Here is a 20,817-nt window from a genome sequence, read left to right on the forward strand (position 1 = left end):
TCACCCACTGAGTACAGTTATTTGGATGTAAAAGCAACAAAGTAAAATTAATAAATAATTAAATAAATATAAAATAAAGAATAAAATAAGTAAAAATACTCTGTATGTGTACGTGCATGTGTTTGTGTCTGTGCTTGTCAATCATTTGTACTGTGTACTAAATGCAAATATAAATTATACTGTTATTTTTTACATGTTATAATACCATCCAAGATTCTCATAATTCATTGATTAGTCAATCAATAAGGGACAAGTTATTATTTTGAGTGACCTGTTCCAGTTTCATGCTTCCTGTTGCCTCATATTTTTCATTAAGATCCTGCTTGTCACAACACGTGCTTTTGCTACGCTTAGACATTTAAGACTAGACCCCCCACAAAATACAAACGCCTGCCAAATTCTATCCTTTCAGTTCCCCATTGTTGCCCTGAGAAAAAAAAAAACAAGACACACTAACACCCCCCCTCCACACACACACACACACACACACACACACACACACACACACACACACACACACACACACACACACACACACACACACACACACACACACACACACACACACACACACACACACACACACACACACACACACACACACACACAAACACGCATTTCTATGTTTTCAGCTTTCCACTGCTGTGGTGGAGAAATATTATTCTCTGCACACTTATTCTATAGTCTCCATTCACTGACCTGACGCTATGTAAGCATTCTGTATTATTCTTAGGCCTCTTATTCTGATGGTAATTTGACTGCCTGAAAGGACTGGAAAATGATTGTTCTGTCTTATTTAAGAAAATATGGCATAAAAAAGTCATTCCTGGGCTAAAAAAAAAGAAGCTGCACACTGGATTTCCAGGGCTCTGTTGTCGTCTATGCAGTTACCCGTCAACTCCCTGTTCATATGCTAATGAGCTAGAGCTTGATTGTTTCCTCATATTTTAATCTCCAGCACAGTCTTGGAGGAAGGGGGGAGGAGGGGGGTAGCAGCATATAGAAGGAGTGTGAGCATGAGGAAGAGATGAGATGTTAGAAGAAATGATAGACCGGGAAAAGTAGAGGGTGCAGCTGAGGAATGGAGAAGAGAAAGACAAGGAGACATTGTCACATAGAAAGAGGAGAGAAGCTAAATTAGTTCATTGGAACTGTGAGGAGATGAGGGGCATGAGAGGCCATGATGATATTATTAATATGCAAGCAGGATTGATAAGATAAAGACGGATGGAAACATTGCTGGATGATAAGCCGAAGGTAGGCATATACCGCCGACCTTATAAGGAGACATCCAGAGTTCTTAGCAGCGACAAAGAACTGGAGCCACTGCTGTTATATTGCAGCAGTATTGAACATAGCTTCATTTTAATCTTTGTGGGGAGTCACTGAAGAACAATGAACTCTCCATACTTTCCCCTCTTATATAGGCCTGTATAAAACAATCACATGCCCTGTCTGCTTCTGCTCATCATGCACAGAGCAGGGTGGAAGAATTAACCAAAGGGCACTGAGAGGAGGAGCGACAGAGACTTTCTTGAATAAACTAATGTTTCATTTGCATAAATATACATAATAAAAGAGCTTTGTGCAAAGCCCCTTTTCAATATGCATGTTTTTCCCCTTTTGTAACTTGGATGCTAGAGGTCACAATTAAGAATGAAGAATGTAGCTTATTTTATATTTTTTTGGGATGCAATCAGAACAGAGGAAAATCTCCAGGGTGGGTTGAAGAGTAATGCAATGGAATGCTTTTCTTGGATGTCACTCAGGAAGTGTTTTTCTTTTGTAAAGAGAGGACAAGTTCAGCAGCTTCAGTGTATTTAGATTTATTGGTTGAAGACAACAAAAGCAGCACATAGGCAAGGAAATATGTGTGCAAAAGGTTTGACCCAAAATGTTCTCCGTACTTGTGTACATCGATAGTTTTGAGAATTAAAATGTAAAATGTAAAAAAGCATTATACAATCTGCATCACAATTTGGTTATGATTACAGCTGTCAAAGACAATAAAACATGCTCACACCTGTTCACCAAGCTGACCTCCATGTGCATTGTACTTCTGTGTAGCAATACTTCCTTCTTCGAAACTTTAGGTTGGCATGCAATAAAAATTAACAGTCAAATGGCTATTGGGATGCTGGTCTAGGTCAATCCATAGAAAATACATAGTACAGTCTGTTAATACAAGGCCAGAATTCTACTTTTTGCAAGGTCATGGTTGAAAACACAGAGCCACAACTGTCCCATCACTTTTCATTACTGTACATGTCTTGTTTTAAATAGCAGCATTGTTAGATTTATGTGATGATGATAACTTCATTAATTAGTTTATATCAGTTAAGTTTGTTTTCAAAATGTTGATACTCACATTCGACGTGAATTCATCTTCAACCGGACTTTCTAGTTTTTGAATCAGCTTACTCTAATAGGAACACAGGATGATTTCAACAGTCATTTTTATACAATTTAAGTTCTAGAGTTACATTACAAGAACAAATAAACACTCAGACAACATACACCCAAATGAAGAAACGGATGTTACACAAGCTCATGTTGCTGGGTTTTGTCTATTTCCCATAACCCTATATGTAAACAAAGACACATAATTGACCTTAAGTTCAACTGCAGAACAATAGCTGTGGAGAAGAGAGCTGAACAAATTGCCGTTAAACTGACACATCATCTGCACTGTCTCTGAACTGTTTCAAAAATGCAGCCCCAAGAATTTGTGGAGAGTTCAGCAACTCACCGCAATCTCTCATCAACTTCATATCTCCAATTGGGTCCATCGCCACAAAAACCAAACGAAGTGTACTCAGAAGATGTTTGTGCATTTTGTTTATTAAAGCTGAAGTGTTGTAAATGCTGTTTTTGGTAATAACAACAAGAGGGATAGAGAAACTGACTGGCTGGAACACAGTGTTCCACCAGGAAGCAACCTGGATGACCTGATGTTGGAGAGAACAGGGTTGTTCAGGAAGGGAACTGGAAGAATGATGGGACAGGAGAGGAAATTAGGGAGAAAGTGAGTAATTAACATTAAGCCAAGACAGAATATAAATGGGAGTGCATGAAATACAACAGTAGATAGAAGAACAAGCAGCACATACTGTAGAGTAAATTAAGATTACATTCCTGTCAATAGTGATATTTAGTTAAAGTGCAGCATTCACGTACGTTTTCCTCCTGCTTGATTACAGATTACAGAATGTCTATTTGTTTTTATGGCAGAATACTGTTCAGATTTCACTGTAAATTTACATCAACATTTTACTGTGAATAATTTACTCTCCAGACTAATCACAGGCTGTAACTTTAGCCTACACATTCTTCTTCTTTACACTTGAAAATATGTAAGTATCCTGTATGTGATATCATTAGGATTGCTTACAAGATACTTATTCATAACTGTACTTAGTAGTAAATCAACTTCCTCTCTTCTGATATAAATATGTTACTTTTCATTCTCTTTGATATTTTTTTCATTATTTATTTTCTCTGTGTTTATTTGAGTATTGTAATTCATTCATTTTCTGGTAAATGACACAACTGTGATGGATGGATGGATGGATGGATGGATGGATGGATGGATGGATGGATGGATGAATGGATGATGGATGGATGGATGGATGGATGGATGGATGGATGGATGGATGGATGGATGGTTGGACGGATGGATTGATGGATGGATGGATGGACGACTTGAAACCAAAAGCAGGACTGGACATGACAGTTTTGGGTTGGGGCAATTATATTATTTTGGAAAATAATCCTGAAAAGACTTTTTATTTCTTCAGGTTCTAACAGGATAATTATCTGGGTCTTATTTTAGCAACATGTGAAATCTCTAAACAGGGATGGTGTATTGGGAGCCATGTTTCATTCTACTATATTCATAAGTTCTTCCCTTTAAACCCTTCTGTGTTTAGAGGCATGGAGTTTAAGAGAGAATTCATTGCAGGACCCAAAAATAGCCCACATTCTTCCTTCTGTGTATCAGGAAGCATTGGAAGCGGCCGGAACAACCCACTCTCCCAAGTCCCATCCTTTCCCCCCTCCTCCATTTACACTATGCACTAGCCATTCTATAATAGTCTGAGCTGCAAACAGCTCATTAATGCCTTTGCATATGTGCCTTCACAAGTGAGCATCATTGGGCTGCATCTTATTACATCCACACTGAGGTTCATATTGCTAGGGATTAGCCTTGTTAAATGCATATAATTTATAGCAGCACATGATGGGAATCATTATTGGTCACATCTGCCACATTTCTGGGCCACAGAGCTGTGTTTAGCTTGGCATGTGTCTTACTTTTTTTTCTGCAACTTTCTTGCTAAACAGAAGTTTTTGTTTATAGACACAACAGCATCACCATGGCAAACACCATGAGCTTTGATATCCATTCAGGAAAATCAATTTCAGAATTGAGTTTGCATGAGTTAGTGCCTATAGAGGCACAGTTGTAACCATTTTCCAGGGCTTTTCAGTTGCTACTTATTGTTTGGGAAGTAGAATAATTGTCAGATAAAACAGAACTATTTACAGACTATTTAGAATTGTATGTGCATGCCTGTGAGTGTAGTCTCAACCGTGTGCTTAATGTATGTTACATACTCTAACCAAGCCCTCAAGCGAGTTGTGGATGGCTTGGAATAGGCATAATGATCACACCCATGTGACTGATAAAGGCTAAGAAGCATCAGTATATTTTAACAAAATAGATACAGTATTTTATTGGCATGTCCAGGAGACCAGGTGGAAAGGTAGCAAGGTTGGAAGTTTAGGAGCAGGGTTCAAATTGTTCTATCATGGTGTAGATAGGAAGAGAAACGAAGTATAAGTTATCTTGAAGGAGGAGTTTGTTAGGAATATCCTGGAGGTAAAACAGGTGTCAGATAGAGTGATGAGTCTGAAGCTAGAAATCCAAGGTGTGATTAACAACGTTGTTAGTGGGTATGCTCCACAGGTAGGATGTGAGCTGGAGGAGAAGGAGAAATTCTGGTTGGACTTTGATGAAGTATTGCAGAGCATACCTAGAAGTGAGAGAGTTGTCATTGGTGCAGACTTCAATGGACATGTTGGTGCAGGAAATAGAGGTGGTGAGGGGGTGATGGGCAGGTTTGGTATCCAGGAGAGGAATGCAGGACAGATGGTAGTTGACTTTGAAAAAAGGATGGAAATGGGTATAGTGAATACTTTCTTCCAGAAGAGGCAGGAACATAGGGTGACCTATAAGAGTGGAGGTAGGAGCACACAGGTAGACTACATCTTGTGTAGATGGTGTAATCTGAAGGAGATCAGTGACTGCAAAGTAGTGGTAGGCGACAGTGTAGCCAAACAGTACAGGATGGTGGTGTAGGATGACCCTTGTGGTGAGGAAGATGTAGAGGACAAAGACAGAGCAGAGGACGAAATGGTGGAAGCTGAAAAAGGAAGAATGTTGCATGACTTTTAGGAAGGAGTTAAGACAGGCTCTGGGTGGTCAGGAGGTGCTTCCAGATGACTGGACAACTACAGCTAATGTGATCAGAGAGACAGGTAGGAGAGTACTTGGTGTGTCATCTGGAAGGAAAGGAGACTTGGTGGTGGAATGATGAGGTCCAGGAATGTATACAGAGAAAGAGGTTAGCTAAGAAGAAGTGGGACACTGAGAGGACTGAGGAGAGTAGACCGGAGTACAGGGAGATGCAGCGTAAGGCAACAGTAGAGGTAGCAAAGACCAAACAAGGGGCATATGATGGCGTGTATGGTAGGTTGGACAGTAAGGAGGGAGAGACTGATCTATACAGGTTGCCAAGACAGAGAGACAGAGATGGGAAGGATGTGCAGCAGGTTAGGGGGATTAAGGATAGGGATGGAAGTGTATTTACAGGTGCCAGTAGTATGATTGGGAGATGGAAAGAGTACTTTGAAGAGTTGATGAATGAAGAAAGTGAGAGAGAACAAAGACCAGACGAGGTGGCTGTTGTGGACCAGGAAGTAGCAAAGATTAGTCAGGATGAAGTGAGGAGGGCATTAAAGTGGATGAAGAGAGGAAAGGCACTCGGTCCTGATGATATACCTGTAGAGGTATGGAAGTGTCTAGGAGAGGTGGCAATAGAGTTTCTGACTGGGTTGTTCAACAGGATCTGAGATAGTGAGAAGATGAAAGAATGGAGAAGTGTGCTGGTGCCCATTTTTAAGAACAAAGGAGATGTGCAGAGTTATGGCAACTACAGAGGAATAAAGCTGATGAGCCATACAATACATTTACGGGAAAGAGTAGTTGAAGGTAGACTAAGGGCAGGAGTGGGCATTTGTGAGCAGCAGTATGGTTTCATGCCAAAAAAGATTACTACAGATGCAGTATTTGTTTTGAGGATGTAGATACAGAAGTACAGAAAAGGCCAGAGGGTTTTTGTAGACCTGGAGAAAGCTTATGACAGGGTGCCCAGATAGGAACTGTGGTATTGTATGAGGAAGTCTAGAGTGGCAGAGAAGTATGCTAGAGTGGTGCAGGACATGTATGAGGAGTGTAAGACAGTGGTGAGGTGTGCTGTAGGTGTGACAGAGGAGTTCAAGGTGGAGGTGTGACTGCATGAGCGATCAGCCCTGAGCCCCTTCTTGTTCATGGACAGGAATGTCCATGGACTATGATGTTTGCAGATGACATTGTGATCTGTAGTGAGAGCACAGAACAGGTGGAGGAGAAGCTAGAGAGGTGGAGGTTTGTCCTGGAAAGGAGAGGAATGAAGGTTAGCCGCAGTAAGACAGAGTGCATGTGTGTGAATGAGAGGGACCCAAGTGGAAGAGTGAGGTTACAGGGAGAAGAGATCAAGAAAGTGGAGGATTTTAAGTACTTAGGCTCAACAGTCCAAAAGCAATGGAGAGTGTGGAAAATAAGTGAAGAAGCGTGTACAGGCAGGATGAACGGGTGGAGAAAAGTGTCAGGTGTGATGTGTGATAGAAGAGTTTCAGCTAAAATGAAAGGAAAGGTGTACAAAACTGTGGTGAGACCAGCGATGTAGTTTGGTCTAGAGACAGTGTCACTGAGGAAAATACTCCTGTCTGGGTAGTCAGCAGGTAGCAGAGGTTAAGATTCAGAGGTTCTCTTTGGGAGTGACCAGGATGAATAGGATCGGGAATGAGTATATCAGAGGGACAGCACATGTTCGAGGTTTTGGAGATAAAGTCAGAGAGGCCAGACTGAGAAGGTTTGGACATGTCCAGTGGAGAGATAGTGAATATATTGGTAGAAGGATGCTGAGTGGGTAGTGCTGTCACTGCAAAACAAGGTGGGTCCGGGTTCATGTTCCGCTCTGTGCGGAGTTTGCATGTTCTCCCTGTGTCTGAGTGGGTTTTCTCCGGCTTCCTCCCACCTCGAAAACATGAGCTTCAGGTTAATTGGCAGTTCCAAATTGCCCGTAGGAGTGAGTGTGTGCGTGCTTGTGTGTATACTGTATGTGTGGCTGCGCGGTGCAGTGGCGCGCGCCCGGAGTTTGCCCTGCCTCACGCCCTATGTCAGCTGGATTAGGCTCCAGCTCCCCATGACCTGCGCAAGCAGATGCAGTGGGTAAGAAAGTGAATGAATGAATGAATGAATGAATGAAAAAGGACATGAAGGTAGTTGGTGTGAGAGAAGAGGATGCAGGAGACAGGGTTAGACAGATGCAACTGATTCTCTGTTGTGACCCCTGAAGAGAAAGGTCAAAAGGAGAAAAAGAAGATAGGCATCCACCCAATGACAGTGCATTAAAATCAGATTTTCAGCTAAAACCATAGCAATCTTGTTACATCATTGTCTCTATGTTTGTGTCACTGATTTATGAAAAGCTACAGATGTGTGCCTCTGTGTGGGTATTTTTTAATTTTATTTCATAAAAATATGGTTCATTCCTGCTGGCTTGTAAGATAAAATATACTTTATTTTCACTGAAAGGAAATTTACATTGGAAACAGTACAAAAGTATAATAAAAATGTGTAACTAATGCCATATGTCATTTCATGCATTCGTACATTCCAAGAGTATGTAAATGGTGCACTACGATAAATTACACGAATAAAGTACATACGCCTTAATGTTAAAATGTTAGAGTCCATGAACTCTCAAGACTCTGGTAATAAAATGTGCAAACGTGTTGGTGATCTCACTTGTTAATTGACAATTAGCCAGCTCTCTATGCCTGACTTATTTAAATTTTTTACTTCACTTTGCGGCAGAAGATTTGAAGGAAAGAACAAGTATATACAGTATGTCAAAGAAATTACGTGCAGGCAGCAAAGTCTGTTACCTGTTCAAAATTATGCAAATAATGCTATGAAAGCCAAACAGTGGCTTATTGGAAATGTAGCAAAAACTTGTGCATTATGTATTTTTAAATTGTGACTTGTAAGAAATTGTGAACCATATACAGTCAAAGTATATGGTTCATTAGGTAGTCAGTAGTTTAGTGGCATGTTGCTGCTCACAGACTCAGACGTGCGTATAATCCACAAAATCCCAGTGACTGTGTTTGTTTTGTGTGACAGTTTGAGTCGCTGCCTCTGAGTCTTTTTCCCACTGTGAGACCTTCTCCACTGTACTAAGTGTGTCAACAGTACCAGCTGAGAGGCAGCCTTCAGTCCACACACCCCAGCTGCAGAGTAATCCTTAAAAGAGAGAAACTGATAGAAACAGAGGACACGGGGAGGGAGAGAAGTACAGAGAAATGTAGAGCAAGTGTGGGAAGTGGGAGGATGAAGGTGAAAAGACCAAGCAATTGAGAGGTGGTGTCGTAAAATTTGACAGGGGGTGAAAAAGGAATAAGAGAGAAGACGGCATTGTTGACAAAAAAGAGAGAGACTTCAGCTTTTCAAAGAATTTCCTTATCACAGACTCTGACACATTACATACACAGCTCACTATCGGCTGGACCCTGACAGCTGCACAAATTGACTGAAAAAGGTTTCTCGGGCAGGACTTTGATCAGGTGTGCATGTCGTGTCAGAGAGGAAAGAGAGATGTTGTGCATTTGTTCGTACACTGACATCATAATGTGTGACTGTGTTGAAGTAAAACTTGTGCAGACTTTTATAGTTGTGATCAGCTGGCTACATTCTCTTTCACAAAATCCCTGCTAAAAGAAGGTTTTTTATAAGAGGACCACATTAGTTTCTCACTAAAACTCAAGTTCGACTGTCATTAAGTCTATTCTAATTCCAGCAGATCAACACGCTCTATTCGCACGCATTCAATTTACTCAGTAACGTGACTAACCTGTGTTTTCCACAGACATTGACAGGCTATGACCCACAATTGACCATTTTCATCATCTCCTTGGATGGCGTCAAGACCCAGAGCTCTTCTTTTATGGCCTTTTATGGCTCTAACTGTAGAGTTGGTTTTAACAAGATGTGACTTGTATTGAACTGCAGTAATTTAGAATGCATTTTTTCAGAACTTGTTTTTACTCAGGGGGAGTATGGTAGGTAGCACTGCGCATCGGGTAGCACCGTTGTTTCATACCAAAATAGTCATGGTTCAGCTCCACCTGAGTGCCTTAGTCCTTTCTGTGTGGAGTTTGAAAGTCTGTGCTGGTTCCTTTTGAGTTAAAAAAAAAAATGCAATATTAGAGAACTGGTGACTTTAAATTGTCCACATGTATGAATCTATGACTGATAGTCACACTAATGGTACACAGGATTAATAATTTCCAATGGTAATTGAATTGTTTTCACTCTAACTCAGTTGTGGATATTCCTCCTAGAGGGAGCTGACATTTTCCTTGTTACACTTTTTTTGCACCCTGAGGGTTTTTCTGCTACTTGTGTTTGATAGCCCCCTTTTGTAGGTGGTGTAAAGTAATTATATCAAATACTTAGCATTTATTAGATTTGTCTTAAATAATGTATTTAATTATAATTCAACTCTACTTCCATGCCAGAATTCAACCTCCCATGCCGAAAACTGTGGGAAATTATTATGGTCCAACCAACAGTGTAAGCTATAGAGCTGCTGGTTGAAGCTGAAAAAAGCTCTTATATACTACAAATCATTGTGGAAAGAGATGAATGCACACAGATTACACTGACAGTGTGTGTGTGGGGTGGATATGCTTCTATACATGTATATACTATATTTCATGTACTGTATTGTGTCTGTAAGGATGCCATGTGCACGATGTGTCTTATCTGAAGCATGTTATAGCTTTTACTTCAGTGATATTTTGCTTACACATGAACCTCAGAGTCTTTTATTTTTATCTGACATTTATCATCAAACAAGCATCCATGTTATTTTTCCAAAGATGGAAGGTAAAGAAATCCATCACTGAACGCTCATGTTAAATCAACTATGTACTCAAATTAGCATTTGAAAAAGCGAGGTTTCTGTTATCATGAAAACATGAAAACACACACGCACGAATGCACACACGCACGAATGCACACACACACACACACACACACACACACACACACACACACACACACACACACACACACACACACACACACACACACACACACACACACACACACACACACACACACACACACACACACACACACACACACACACAAACACACATGCATACACACAAGGCACATAGATGCATTTCTTAGCACATGCATGCCACACACCGCTGGGCATTGAGCAAGATCTCTGGAGAATGATAGAATTTTATGAATTATTTTGTTTTATATCTACTGAGAACCAAACTTTAATAGGAAAATCATAGATTTGCTATGTAGACACTTTGTAATTGTCAGGAAAAGCTGGTATTTTTAAGAAAAGCAAGTAGCTTGCCTCAAAAGATGCTCCTCTGGGAATCTTGTATGTGAACGGTGTTGGATATTTGTTACACCTTACCTGAAGCACCAGCAGTAGTTTGATGCACATAGTTTTGTTTTAGAGCAGTCACTTGTATTTTAGAGATGTAGTGGATGGTGACAGGGTGCCTTGGAGCAATGATTTAACAAGGTTCTACTTAAGACCAAATACGGCTTTGTCGATCCCCATGCTTTTGTGCCTTCAGACTTGACGGACTGGCTCCATTCAAATAAATGGTTTGTTCTTACAGTGTTCAAACAGTTGAATGGATAGATGGATGGATGGATGGATGGATGGATGGATGGATGGATAGATGGCAGGTAGGCAGGCAGACAGACAGACAGACAGACAGACAGACAGACACAGACAGACAGACAGACACAGACAGACAGATAGATAGATGTTACAGAATGTAAGTTTCAATATTCTCAATTTAGCCCAGTAACAATCCAAAACCCAAAAGCAGTCAATGAAACAATAAAAATTCTAGCCACCATTGGTTTCAGTATTTTGGAAAAGTACAACTTGCAATAAAAGTCGGATTTGTCACAGCAATAAAGCTGAAATATCGCCCAGTGCATTTCCTCTCCGTACTTCATCATGCTTTTGTACAAGTACAATATCAGCTGATTTGGGGTTTTTAATGTAAGGCACTAGCCTGTAAATGACACAGCTCCCCAGGCAGCATCTTCTTTCACTATTGCATGTCTGCTAGCAGTGTGTTGAATTGTGTGCATGTGGTCTGCTGGCTGAGGGATGTACAGTACAGGTAATGGATTAATATCAGAGCTGGCTCAGGCTCCACATCACTGTGTTGTGACAACCTCTCATTATCGTAAACAACTGCTCTCACACACACAAGCTCACACATGCTTAGCAACACCTAGGACTATAAATGCACATAAATTCATGAAATTCAAAATACATGTAATCAAACAGCCCCCAGTCTCCCTTACTTCCACATTGCTGCAATGCCTGTCTCACTTGTCATTGGGATGGCCAGTAGAGTTGTCCTATGATCATCTTCAGCTGCAGCAGTTTTTGAACCAGATCCCTACAGAACACTCCTGAAAGCACATATCTTTGTTTAGCCAGATTGACTGTAGCTCCAAGCATCGAGGAGGCAGTGTTTTGAGTGCTGTTGTCATACGACCCAGTCTGGCTTGTTTACTTCCTTCAAACTTAACCCAATAGTTTGCCAAAGGCAACAGGGAAACTGGTGGGTATGCACTCTGAAACATCAGTCCAGAACATTCATTAATGTTCACACTGCCCTTCCTCTTTACTAGAAATGCTGATCTCATTTCATCAGCATTTAGCTGGGTAATTGGACATTGCTATGCTGACAGGAAACCTTTGAGTAACTCCTGTTTTTTTTCTGCTTGAAACATTTCCTGTCCCATAACTAAGGATGACCGCGCCTTGAATCAGTCACTCCAGTCAATATGATTACCAGTGACTGGATTGTACTTGACGTGACTTGGAGTTTGTGAGGTTACAATTGCTGGATGTAGAATGTCCTGATACTTTTTTTTTTATTGTATTGTTGTTGATGCAAGCTCCTGTAGAAAGCTTTAATGCCACAATTGTCTAGACCAGCGGTCCCCATCCACAACCGGGCCATTGGGTCCTGGGTCGTGACCGGGTGGCATAGACCGTTTGAATTTTTCTTGTTTATATTACCAGCCTAAAGATGTTTTATTTTGAAAAATGACTTCTGTACACAGTGGCGCACAGACGAATGCATGCATCTGTACTTTTTGACAGGTCTCAATCACATGACAGATAAACAGCCTTTACCCCTAAATTAAGCGCCCACAACTGTGCCTGTGTTCTGGTCAAGGCAGATTATCTTGAGATCACCCAAAAAGCATCAAAAACCATTTCCAACCCCCTGTCTGTGAAACAGGATTTTCTGAAGTGACCGCAACCAAAACAAAATTACGGGGTAGACCGGACGTCCGGAACACACTATGGGAGTGTTGTCTCCTTTTACTCCTAGATGGGACAGGTTTGTTGCAGAGAAACAAACTCAGAGCTCCCACTAAGTATCATTATTATTTGATTGATTTGTTCACACATTTATATAGAAATGGTATTTCTCCTATGTTGAATGCACTGATTATTAATCGCCATACAAATAAACCTCATCAGCGCAGTCACTTAAATCGAGTTTTTTAACATAATTATTTTTATTATTACTGAGTTTACAGAGATGTTGGTTATCCATATACGAAAAAAGGTTGTTTATTCTCTGTTGATGTCTGCATTTGATATAAGACCACTGCGGATGATTTATTATTAGACTATAGCTGTCCTGGTTCACTAACGATTATCGAGCAAATGAAGGCCAGTCCATGGCCCAAAAAAATTTGGGGACTGCTGGTCTACACTATTGTTTGCATTAATTCTGCTTACTTAATTTGACATACTTCCTTTTGTATCAAGATATTGGTGTGGGATGCAGAGAGAGATTATTCAGTATGATGTTATTTTCATAGAAAGATAGACTTCAGTTGATTTTGCTATTTAATGAATACAGGTAGAACTCGATGGCAAAAATTTATAATATTTTTTATAGCATAATAAACGTAGCATTATTACACCAACAAAAACAAGTATTTATACCTCTCTTTTTGTCTCCTTGTCTCTGCAGCAGTCCTATGCTCCTCCTCCACCACCCATGGCTCCGCCCAGTCCTGGTACCACAGGAGGAGGCGGAGGAGGAGGTCATGGAAGTGGGCTAATGGAGCAGCTTAGTAAAACCAACCTGTACATCAGAGGGCTGCCGCCGGCCACAACCGACCAGGACCTCATCAAACTCTGCCAGCCGTGAGTCCTGTTGTACTCTATTCAGTTTAACTTAATCTGGCCCTGTCGGTGGTATGCTGATGCATCCTTCATTGCCGCTGAGCTCAGTTTACTCCAACTACGTTCAGCATGTGGTAATTAGTTTTGTGTGTACAAACAGCAGCTTATACTGAGTATCAACATTTCGCTTTTGACCTCTCCTGGCCTTCCACTGTGCTTCCTCAGAGGAAATAAACACCGCCCAGTTGGGCCGAACCCATCCGCTGCCGTCTGATGCACAGACACGAACTCAGGCTTTATGTTGTTCATCAGCAAATTTTTTCCATGCTCAATTGTTTACAGTCTTGCTAAAATCTTTTGTCATTTGTTGATACAGGAGTGGTGAATTTGGGCTTAATAAAAATGTAACTGCGTTGATTTCCCTATCATGAAAACAATTTGTAAAAAAGCCTTATTAAACTTGATGTGTATGAAACTATCTAATTACTCTTTGTCAGCAGATATTCTGTGTTAGTCTTTAATCCACTGTGCTATGATTGACTCGCACAGTTTGTATAATTTAGTCCTCCACTTTTAACATGAACATAATATGCAGTGTCACTGTCAGTAGAAATCCTGCCTCATGTCAGAATAAATCTTGCCCACTGAACTTATTATAAATACATAATGTATTTGCATTGTGTAATTTTTTCCACTTATCCATTGGAGTCACCTTCATCCAGTCTATACAGTTCACTGTTTTCTTTCTTCTCTCACTACTTAAGTGATTGTATTAATTTAATATATACTGCATATGAACGTACACCTACATTTTGTCATGCTGTGTCAAGTATTATCATTGTTATTCAACATTGTTTAAACTTTACCATCGCTTTCCTTTTGTCCCAAGACGTTATGTTGAAATAACTTATGAACATTGAAATTGAAAGTTTTCCATTAAAATAGTTAACAATGGAAAAGCATTTGACAAAAACCACAAAGTTATTCTGGTGTTTCCAGTCATTTGAGTCGATCTTCCTCAGCAAATTGAAATCAAAAAAGAAAAAGAACAAAAACTTAAACTTTTTTTTTAAAAAGTGGGAATATAACAAAGCTGCTTTTTTAATTTTCCAAAATATTGAATACAAATGGGGACTAGATAATGGTTAGAGCATTATGTTGCTTTCCTACAAACTTGGACATTATTTAAAAGGTCTGAGCAGGTTAGTATAGTTTCATCATATCTGGATTGATTTTTTCACCTTAAATAAATTTCAACATTGTTAGTATGATGTGATTTGGATATGATTCTCAGGCAGAAATATATGTCACTGACACATTGTTCTACCTTTCTCGGAATAAGCTTTTATCTACTTTTACACCAAATGGTGTAACCACCATCAATGAATTATTACTTCTTACATACTAATATGACAGCAGAAGAGGGCTAACCCTCTCAGCTATATATCTAAGTCATCTGTTTTCCCTAAAAATGGGGAACAAGGTAGCTGTACTGATTTTACTTTGCTTTTTTTGTTTGCAACCCTTCGTCCTGTTCCCTTGTGCTAAATGCTGATCCAGCATATCTTATTTCCAATCATCCACTTTTGAGTAAATGGAGTCAACACGATACGCGAAGCAAATGAGAAAGGTCCTGTTTGCCTACAGCTATTACAAGATATTATCAAGTGTATTTAGAGAAAGATATATAGGTCTGATTATCCAGCAGGCAAGGGCTTTAAATTTAAATATATTTAAATAGAAACATTTGGAATGAGGTCTATAACTCACATACACTTACCATTCCTTGTCCTTCTGCGTGTCAGCTGCACTGCTCTCCTGTTGTATTTCAACTTAGGCCCGGAGGCGTTCTGGAAGAACAGGGTGAAAAATGGCGGCCAATAAAAGTTTCATTAGAGGCCCAGTCAGTGTGCCAAGTGGCCAGTAACATTTAGGAAAGGTCAGTGGGGGATGGGGAGCTGTGTGTGCTGTTGGGCGGCAGACTTAGACTTGAATTTCCAAATCTCTCCAGCTTTCAGAAATAAGAGTGGCAGCTTCCTGCGACTCCCATACGTAAGTGTACAAATCACCCTCAGTTACAATCAATCGAAGAAGGACAGTTCTGAGACACTAAAACACACACTCTTTCACATCAGTGACAACCTCATCCTTATTGTTACCAAGTGTGGATTTTTCTCAAGTGTGAGCCAGCCCGCCTACAAGCACCGTCTCTTCCTTCACATTCTGTCATGCTCCTCATTTCCTCCCTCCAACCTTTTCCCTTTGCCCCCCCCCCCACCATCTTCCATCACTCTCCCCTCCCCCCTCACTCTGTCTCCGTGCCAGTTCTCAGGGTGTCAGTGAAAAGTGCTGTTGTCAGCTGACATTTCCAATCACTCCCCCGGTCGCCCAAACTATGGACACACTTTTAACGTCTGGGGACAGAGCAGAACGTGAGCGGAATGGAGAGGAGGGTACAAGGGCAATTCTCTCACTCCCTTGCTTTCACTCTCACTTGTCATCTTTCTGTTGCACTTACACTTACCACTCCATCTGTCTATTGGTTTATCTGTCTGTCTGTCTATCTGTCTGTCTATCTATCTATCTATCTATCTATCTATCTATCTATCTATCTATCTATCTATCTATCTATCTATCTATCTATCTATCTATCTATCTATCTATCTATCTATCTATCTATCTATCTATCTATCTATCTATCTATCTATCCGTCCATCCATCCATCCGTCCATCTGTCCATCCATCTGTCTGTCTGTCTGTCTGTCTGTCTGTCTGTCTGTCTGTCATGAACCAGTTCTTGGTGTTTGTCAGAGCAGCTTGTACAATGCACAAACAATTCCACTGCTTGCCTGCTCAAGGTCATAACTCACCCATAACAGTACCCTCAAAATAAAATGTTCCTCTAGCATCATGTAATCAATGATATCCTAAGTGTTTGGTCAGTATGGCATTAGTATGTGGAAATGTTTCTCAGTCCCACATTTGAGATTTGTCTGATCTGTTCTTTGCCACTGGATGTGTGCTGTAATAAAAAGTTAATGTTTTTGTTTTGTTAATGTTTCTTGTGTATCAGATTGCAAAATATTCCGATCCTGAGCTAAATGGTGCAATGTTTCATTTTAGACCCTTTACTGTACTTACGTATGTCTCCATGGCACTTGACATTATTTTTGTTTATTTGACAAAACTTTTTTCATTAAAGTAAAGATAAAACCTGTACACTAAATTAAAATGAGAAACTAAATACATGCAAAACATAATGATAATATCATATTTTAGCTGGAACATGCTCCATCCATCCATCTATCAAATAAATGATTAAGTATTTCCATATATTTTTCAAAACTGCAGTTATTATTGGTTGATTAACATATTTCACATGGATCAGGTGGTACAAAACACACACAATACAATACACTTGAATTTTGTGCGTGTGAGAGATTTCCACTAAGGGGGTTCTGTCGTGTCTTGGAGGACAAGGGTTGTCAGCTGGAAAGCAATGTATTCAGTTGTGGTCTCAACATACTTTCAGAGATTGAAAACTAAAAGTTCATGAAATTGAAATAATTGTAATACATAAAATGAATTTAAAACAGTTGTCCTCACATGACAGTATTTCTGCTCCACAAGCAGGAGGCTGTGGCGAGTGTTTACTTGAACCAACCTGTTCACACTCATGAGGAGAAATCAAAATAAAATACAGGACATGTTGAGAGTCACGTTGCTTCCTTGTTTCTGCTGCTGGAGGCTCTCATCTGAAATCAAGACATCCTTCAATTTCCTCTGCAGCATTCTGAATTTTAAACTCTCCAAACATGTTCCAGTAGTTCAATTCAAAGTTCAATTGAATTAACTCACTGTGAAACTTCAACTTGTTTTTCTTAAGTAGGAGCAATAATATTGTGATGGAATTACCCATTAACAAATATATGCTCGATTGAAGTACACATACATTTGGAAAGTTTTATTTATTGACATCCAAAACATCATGAAAATGGGAGAATAGAAAGCTATAATTGACCAACGTGGAAATTATCAAGCGTCAAGCAGTTACACAAAAGCAGAGCTGTATGGCAGTATAATATGATGCAAATCAATTATCGTTATGCCTCTTGGGGACACAGCACAACATTTGGGATCTCCTTATCATCAGACTAAAGAACAAATTCAGCACACAATCAGCTGACGAGATATCTATATGTTTCTTTGTATTTCAGATAGACCATGTTTAGTCAGCCATATTTTAATGGCTTTGAACTCTTACCCGTTTACCAATATATTAAACCAACGAGAAAAGAAAATAATTAACAAGGTGTTTTGGTTTTTATTCATGTAATGATAACCACATAGCCATGATCAGACTAATTTACCTCAATGTTATAGCACTAGCTTCTTGTGCCACAGCACCTCACAACTACTGATTTAAAATTCACAAAAAAAACCCCTTTCAGCAGATAAACCTGATGTTACAGGAACTCAAGCCATCTTATGAATTCACTGCACATTGTCTTTTCATCATATAAATACTTACTTTTGTTTTGGTGCCAGAACATGTCCAAATACATATGGGGAATGAATTCAAAAAACATCTGAAGCACTCTACTCTCTCAGTCCTCTCTGTGTCTGAGTCTCACCAGCACAGATAGGGAAAAGTGAGGGAGATCCAAGACATATGACAGCTGTATTTCATCCCCACTTGGGAAATACAACACACAGAGAACAACCTGCATGTACCCTGGTATGCACACACCAACATGTACTCATAGATGGCCTGAGATGAAACACAATTTACAGACACAAAAAATGTTCGCAAAGACATATTGTACGTGTAGACTCACAGACATCCTGCAGAGATATGAAGAACGTGTGTGTGTGTGTGTGTGTGTGTGTGTGTGTGTGTGTGTGTGGGTGTGTGTACGTGGGTGGCTAGTACAATTCAACAGACATCAAAAGACGAGCAGCTGACAGAACTCCACAAGGAAGTGAAAATATGGATCTGATGCTGCAAGAGTCCTCTGAGGACTGCCATTAACGCTTCACACACACATGCCCACACACACAAACACAACCGGGATACACATAAATTTTATCAAGGCTGTTGAAAGCGACTACGCTGAATTTCCTATTGACATTTCCTCTGAAATCTTAAAAGTCTGGAAAAACATAGTGTCAATTTCAGTGGTCTTACCGTTCTCTGGTATTATGTTTCTTGGAGAGGAAAAAAAGCAGAGTTCAGTGTCAGGAAATATTCTCAGGTCTTCACATGTGTCAAAGAACAGACGTTGTTGGTCCCAAAAGGATTGTCAAACCCACTGTCACCAGCTGGACCCTGACTGATCCTGGAGATAGGTATTCTTCTTTGGCTTACAGTTGTGTTTTTAGGCTCAGGAGCTTTTCTATCAATTCAAATAAAACACAGATTTTAAGGTTTGCCAGCTACTTCTGCTGAGTAATTTCAACCAAATATACCGTAGGATATGGGAATTTTAATTTTAATTTCATTCCTTTTTCCTGTCTTCTGTTTATTCTAGTGGTGAGAAATTGAACATGTGTGTGTGTGTGTGTGTGTGTGTGTGTGTGTGTGTGTGTGTACATATACTGTACAGTATGCTTTATTACAGTATACATTGTAATGTCATTATTTATGGAACTGCAGAATCAATAAATCCAACAGGAAATTAACTTTGAGTCTCGTGTCATCCTGTATATAGAGAATAAAAGCCTGGATACAGACCTACATGTAGCTGTGATTTATATCTCGTTGTCACACTTGTTGGAAAATTGCTTCAGTGTTGCTTCACACTTGTCATGATGAACATCCAGTGGAAGCAAATTACATGCCCAGATCACTTTCAAACCTATTCACTCGCTGTGCCTTTGGCACATCGGTGGGTAATGGAATAAGGAAGCTCAAACTGCAACCGTCTGTTTTCTGCGGTTTTTTGTTGATGTGTTTAAGCGTTAAGGTATGGTTTGGCAGGTGGGGAACCATAAATTTTGGTGCCACTACGTTACACTACGTCCAGAGAAAATATGTAATTTAATGAATTAATATTTTATTACAGACTTAAATAATGGATACTTTACCTTCATCCTTTCCTGTTCTGTGGTGTCTTAATGATGATTGATATCAGAGCTGATTCATTAATTGACAGCAGGTCTGATAGTGATGTCCAATACGGTCCTAAAATGTCTGAGAATTGTGTTTCCTGTGTCATTGAACGGCAGAACCAGTGTCCAAAACAGCGTGCAAGCAACCTAAAGAATTTTATTTGGTGGCTGTGATGTAAGACCTGTTACACTCTATCTAATGAAATGGAAACCTATTGCAATGCTAATCTCAGCTAGCCACATTCATACCTTCTGCTAACAATCAAAAGACAGCAAACAGAACCCAGCAGCTTAATTTTTTAAAAACTGAATAATAACTGTTCTTGCAGCTTGAGAGTCGAACACGCTTCATACAGTCAGACAGATTCAAATACAACAAAACTAAAAACATTAAGGTGAAAGAAAAAAAATCTGCCTGTAAGCCACCCACCCCCCAATCCCTCCACCCCCACCCCATAGTGCTGGCCTGTAAAGGCCAGAGTTTGACTGACATTGCATTCTGATTTATTGAGTGTGCATCTTAATGTAAGAAATGGCCGCTGCTGCAGCACATAAAAAAATAAACAAGCTTGGCATTATTAAGCAGGAAACTGCCAATCAGATTTATTTATTCATCAAATGTGCTGGAACTCCATGATGGTCAGGACATGCTGCAATTTTCTCAAAGTTCTCAACAGTCTCCTCACCCTCTTTTCTTCAGTGTGAAATCTATTATCAATACTTTCTTCCACGTCTTCGTTACAGTAGAGGATTGTTGTTGCTGTCTGGATAAAATGGAATGAAGTGAGAAGAGGATAAGAGACTATTTTGAATGGAATCGTGTTACTGTAATTTGACATTTCCCTAAGGCCATGATGTCATCCTCCTCTCCTCTCCTCTCCTCTCCTCTCCTCTCCTCTCCTCTCCTCTCCTCTCCTCTCCTCTCCTCTCCTCTCCTCTCCTCTCCTCTCCTCTCCTCTCAATTTTCTTACTCTATCATAAACATTCTGACATGGCATATATGCACGCCCACATGCATGCACGCACACACACACACACACACACACACACACACACACACACACACACACGCACACACACATGCACACATTCAAATGAATTA

General features: G+C 40.0%; 1 protein-coding gene across 5 annotated transcripts in view; it reads left to right on the plus strand.

The window, feature by feature from the left end:
• Positions 1-20,817, plus strand: part of LOC137602135 (RNA-binding motif, single-stranded-interacting protein 3-like) — a 139,245-nt gene that overhangs the window by 24,215 nt on the left and 94,213 nt on the right. For all 5 annotated transcript variants that reach the window (XM_068324749.1, XM_068324746.1, XM_068324748.1 and 2 more), the window contains one exon: positions 13,450-13,625. In XM_068324749.1, coding sequence (XP_068180850.1) covers positions 13,477-13,625 — 149 coding nt within the window. In that variant the 5' untranslated portion in view covers positions 13,450-13,476. The remainder of the gene's footprint in view (positions 1-13,449; positions 13,626-20,817) is intronic.

This window comes from Antennarius striatus, chromosome 9 (assembly GCF_040054535.1).
Source record: "Antennarius striatus isolate MH-2024 chromosome 9, ASM4005453v1, whole genome shotgun sequence".
Taxonomy (NCBI): domain Eukaryota; kingdom Metazoa; phylum Chordata; class Actinopteri; order Lophiiformes; family Antennariidae; genus Antennarius; species Antennarius striatus.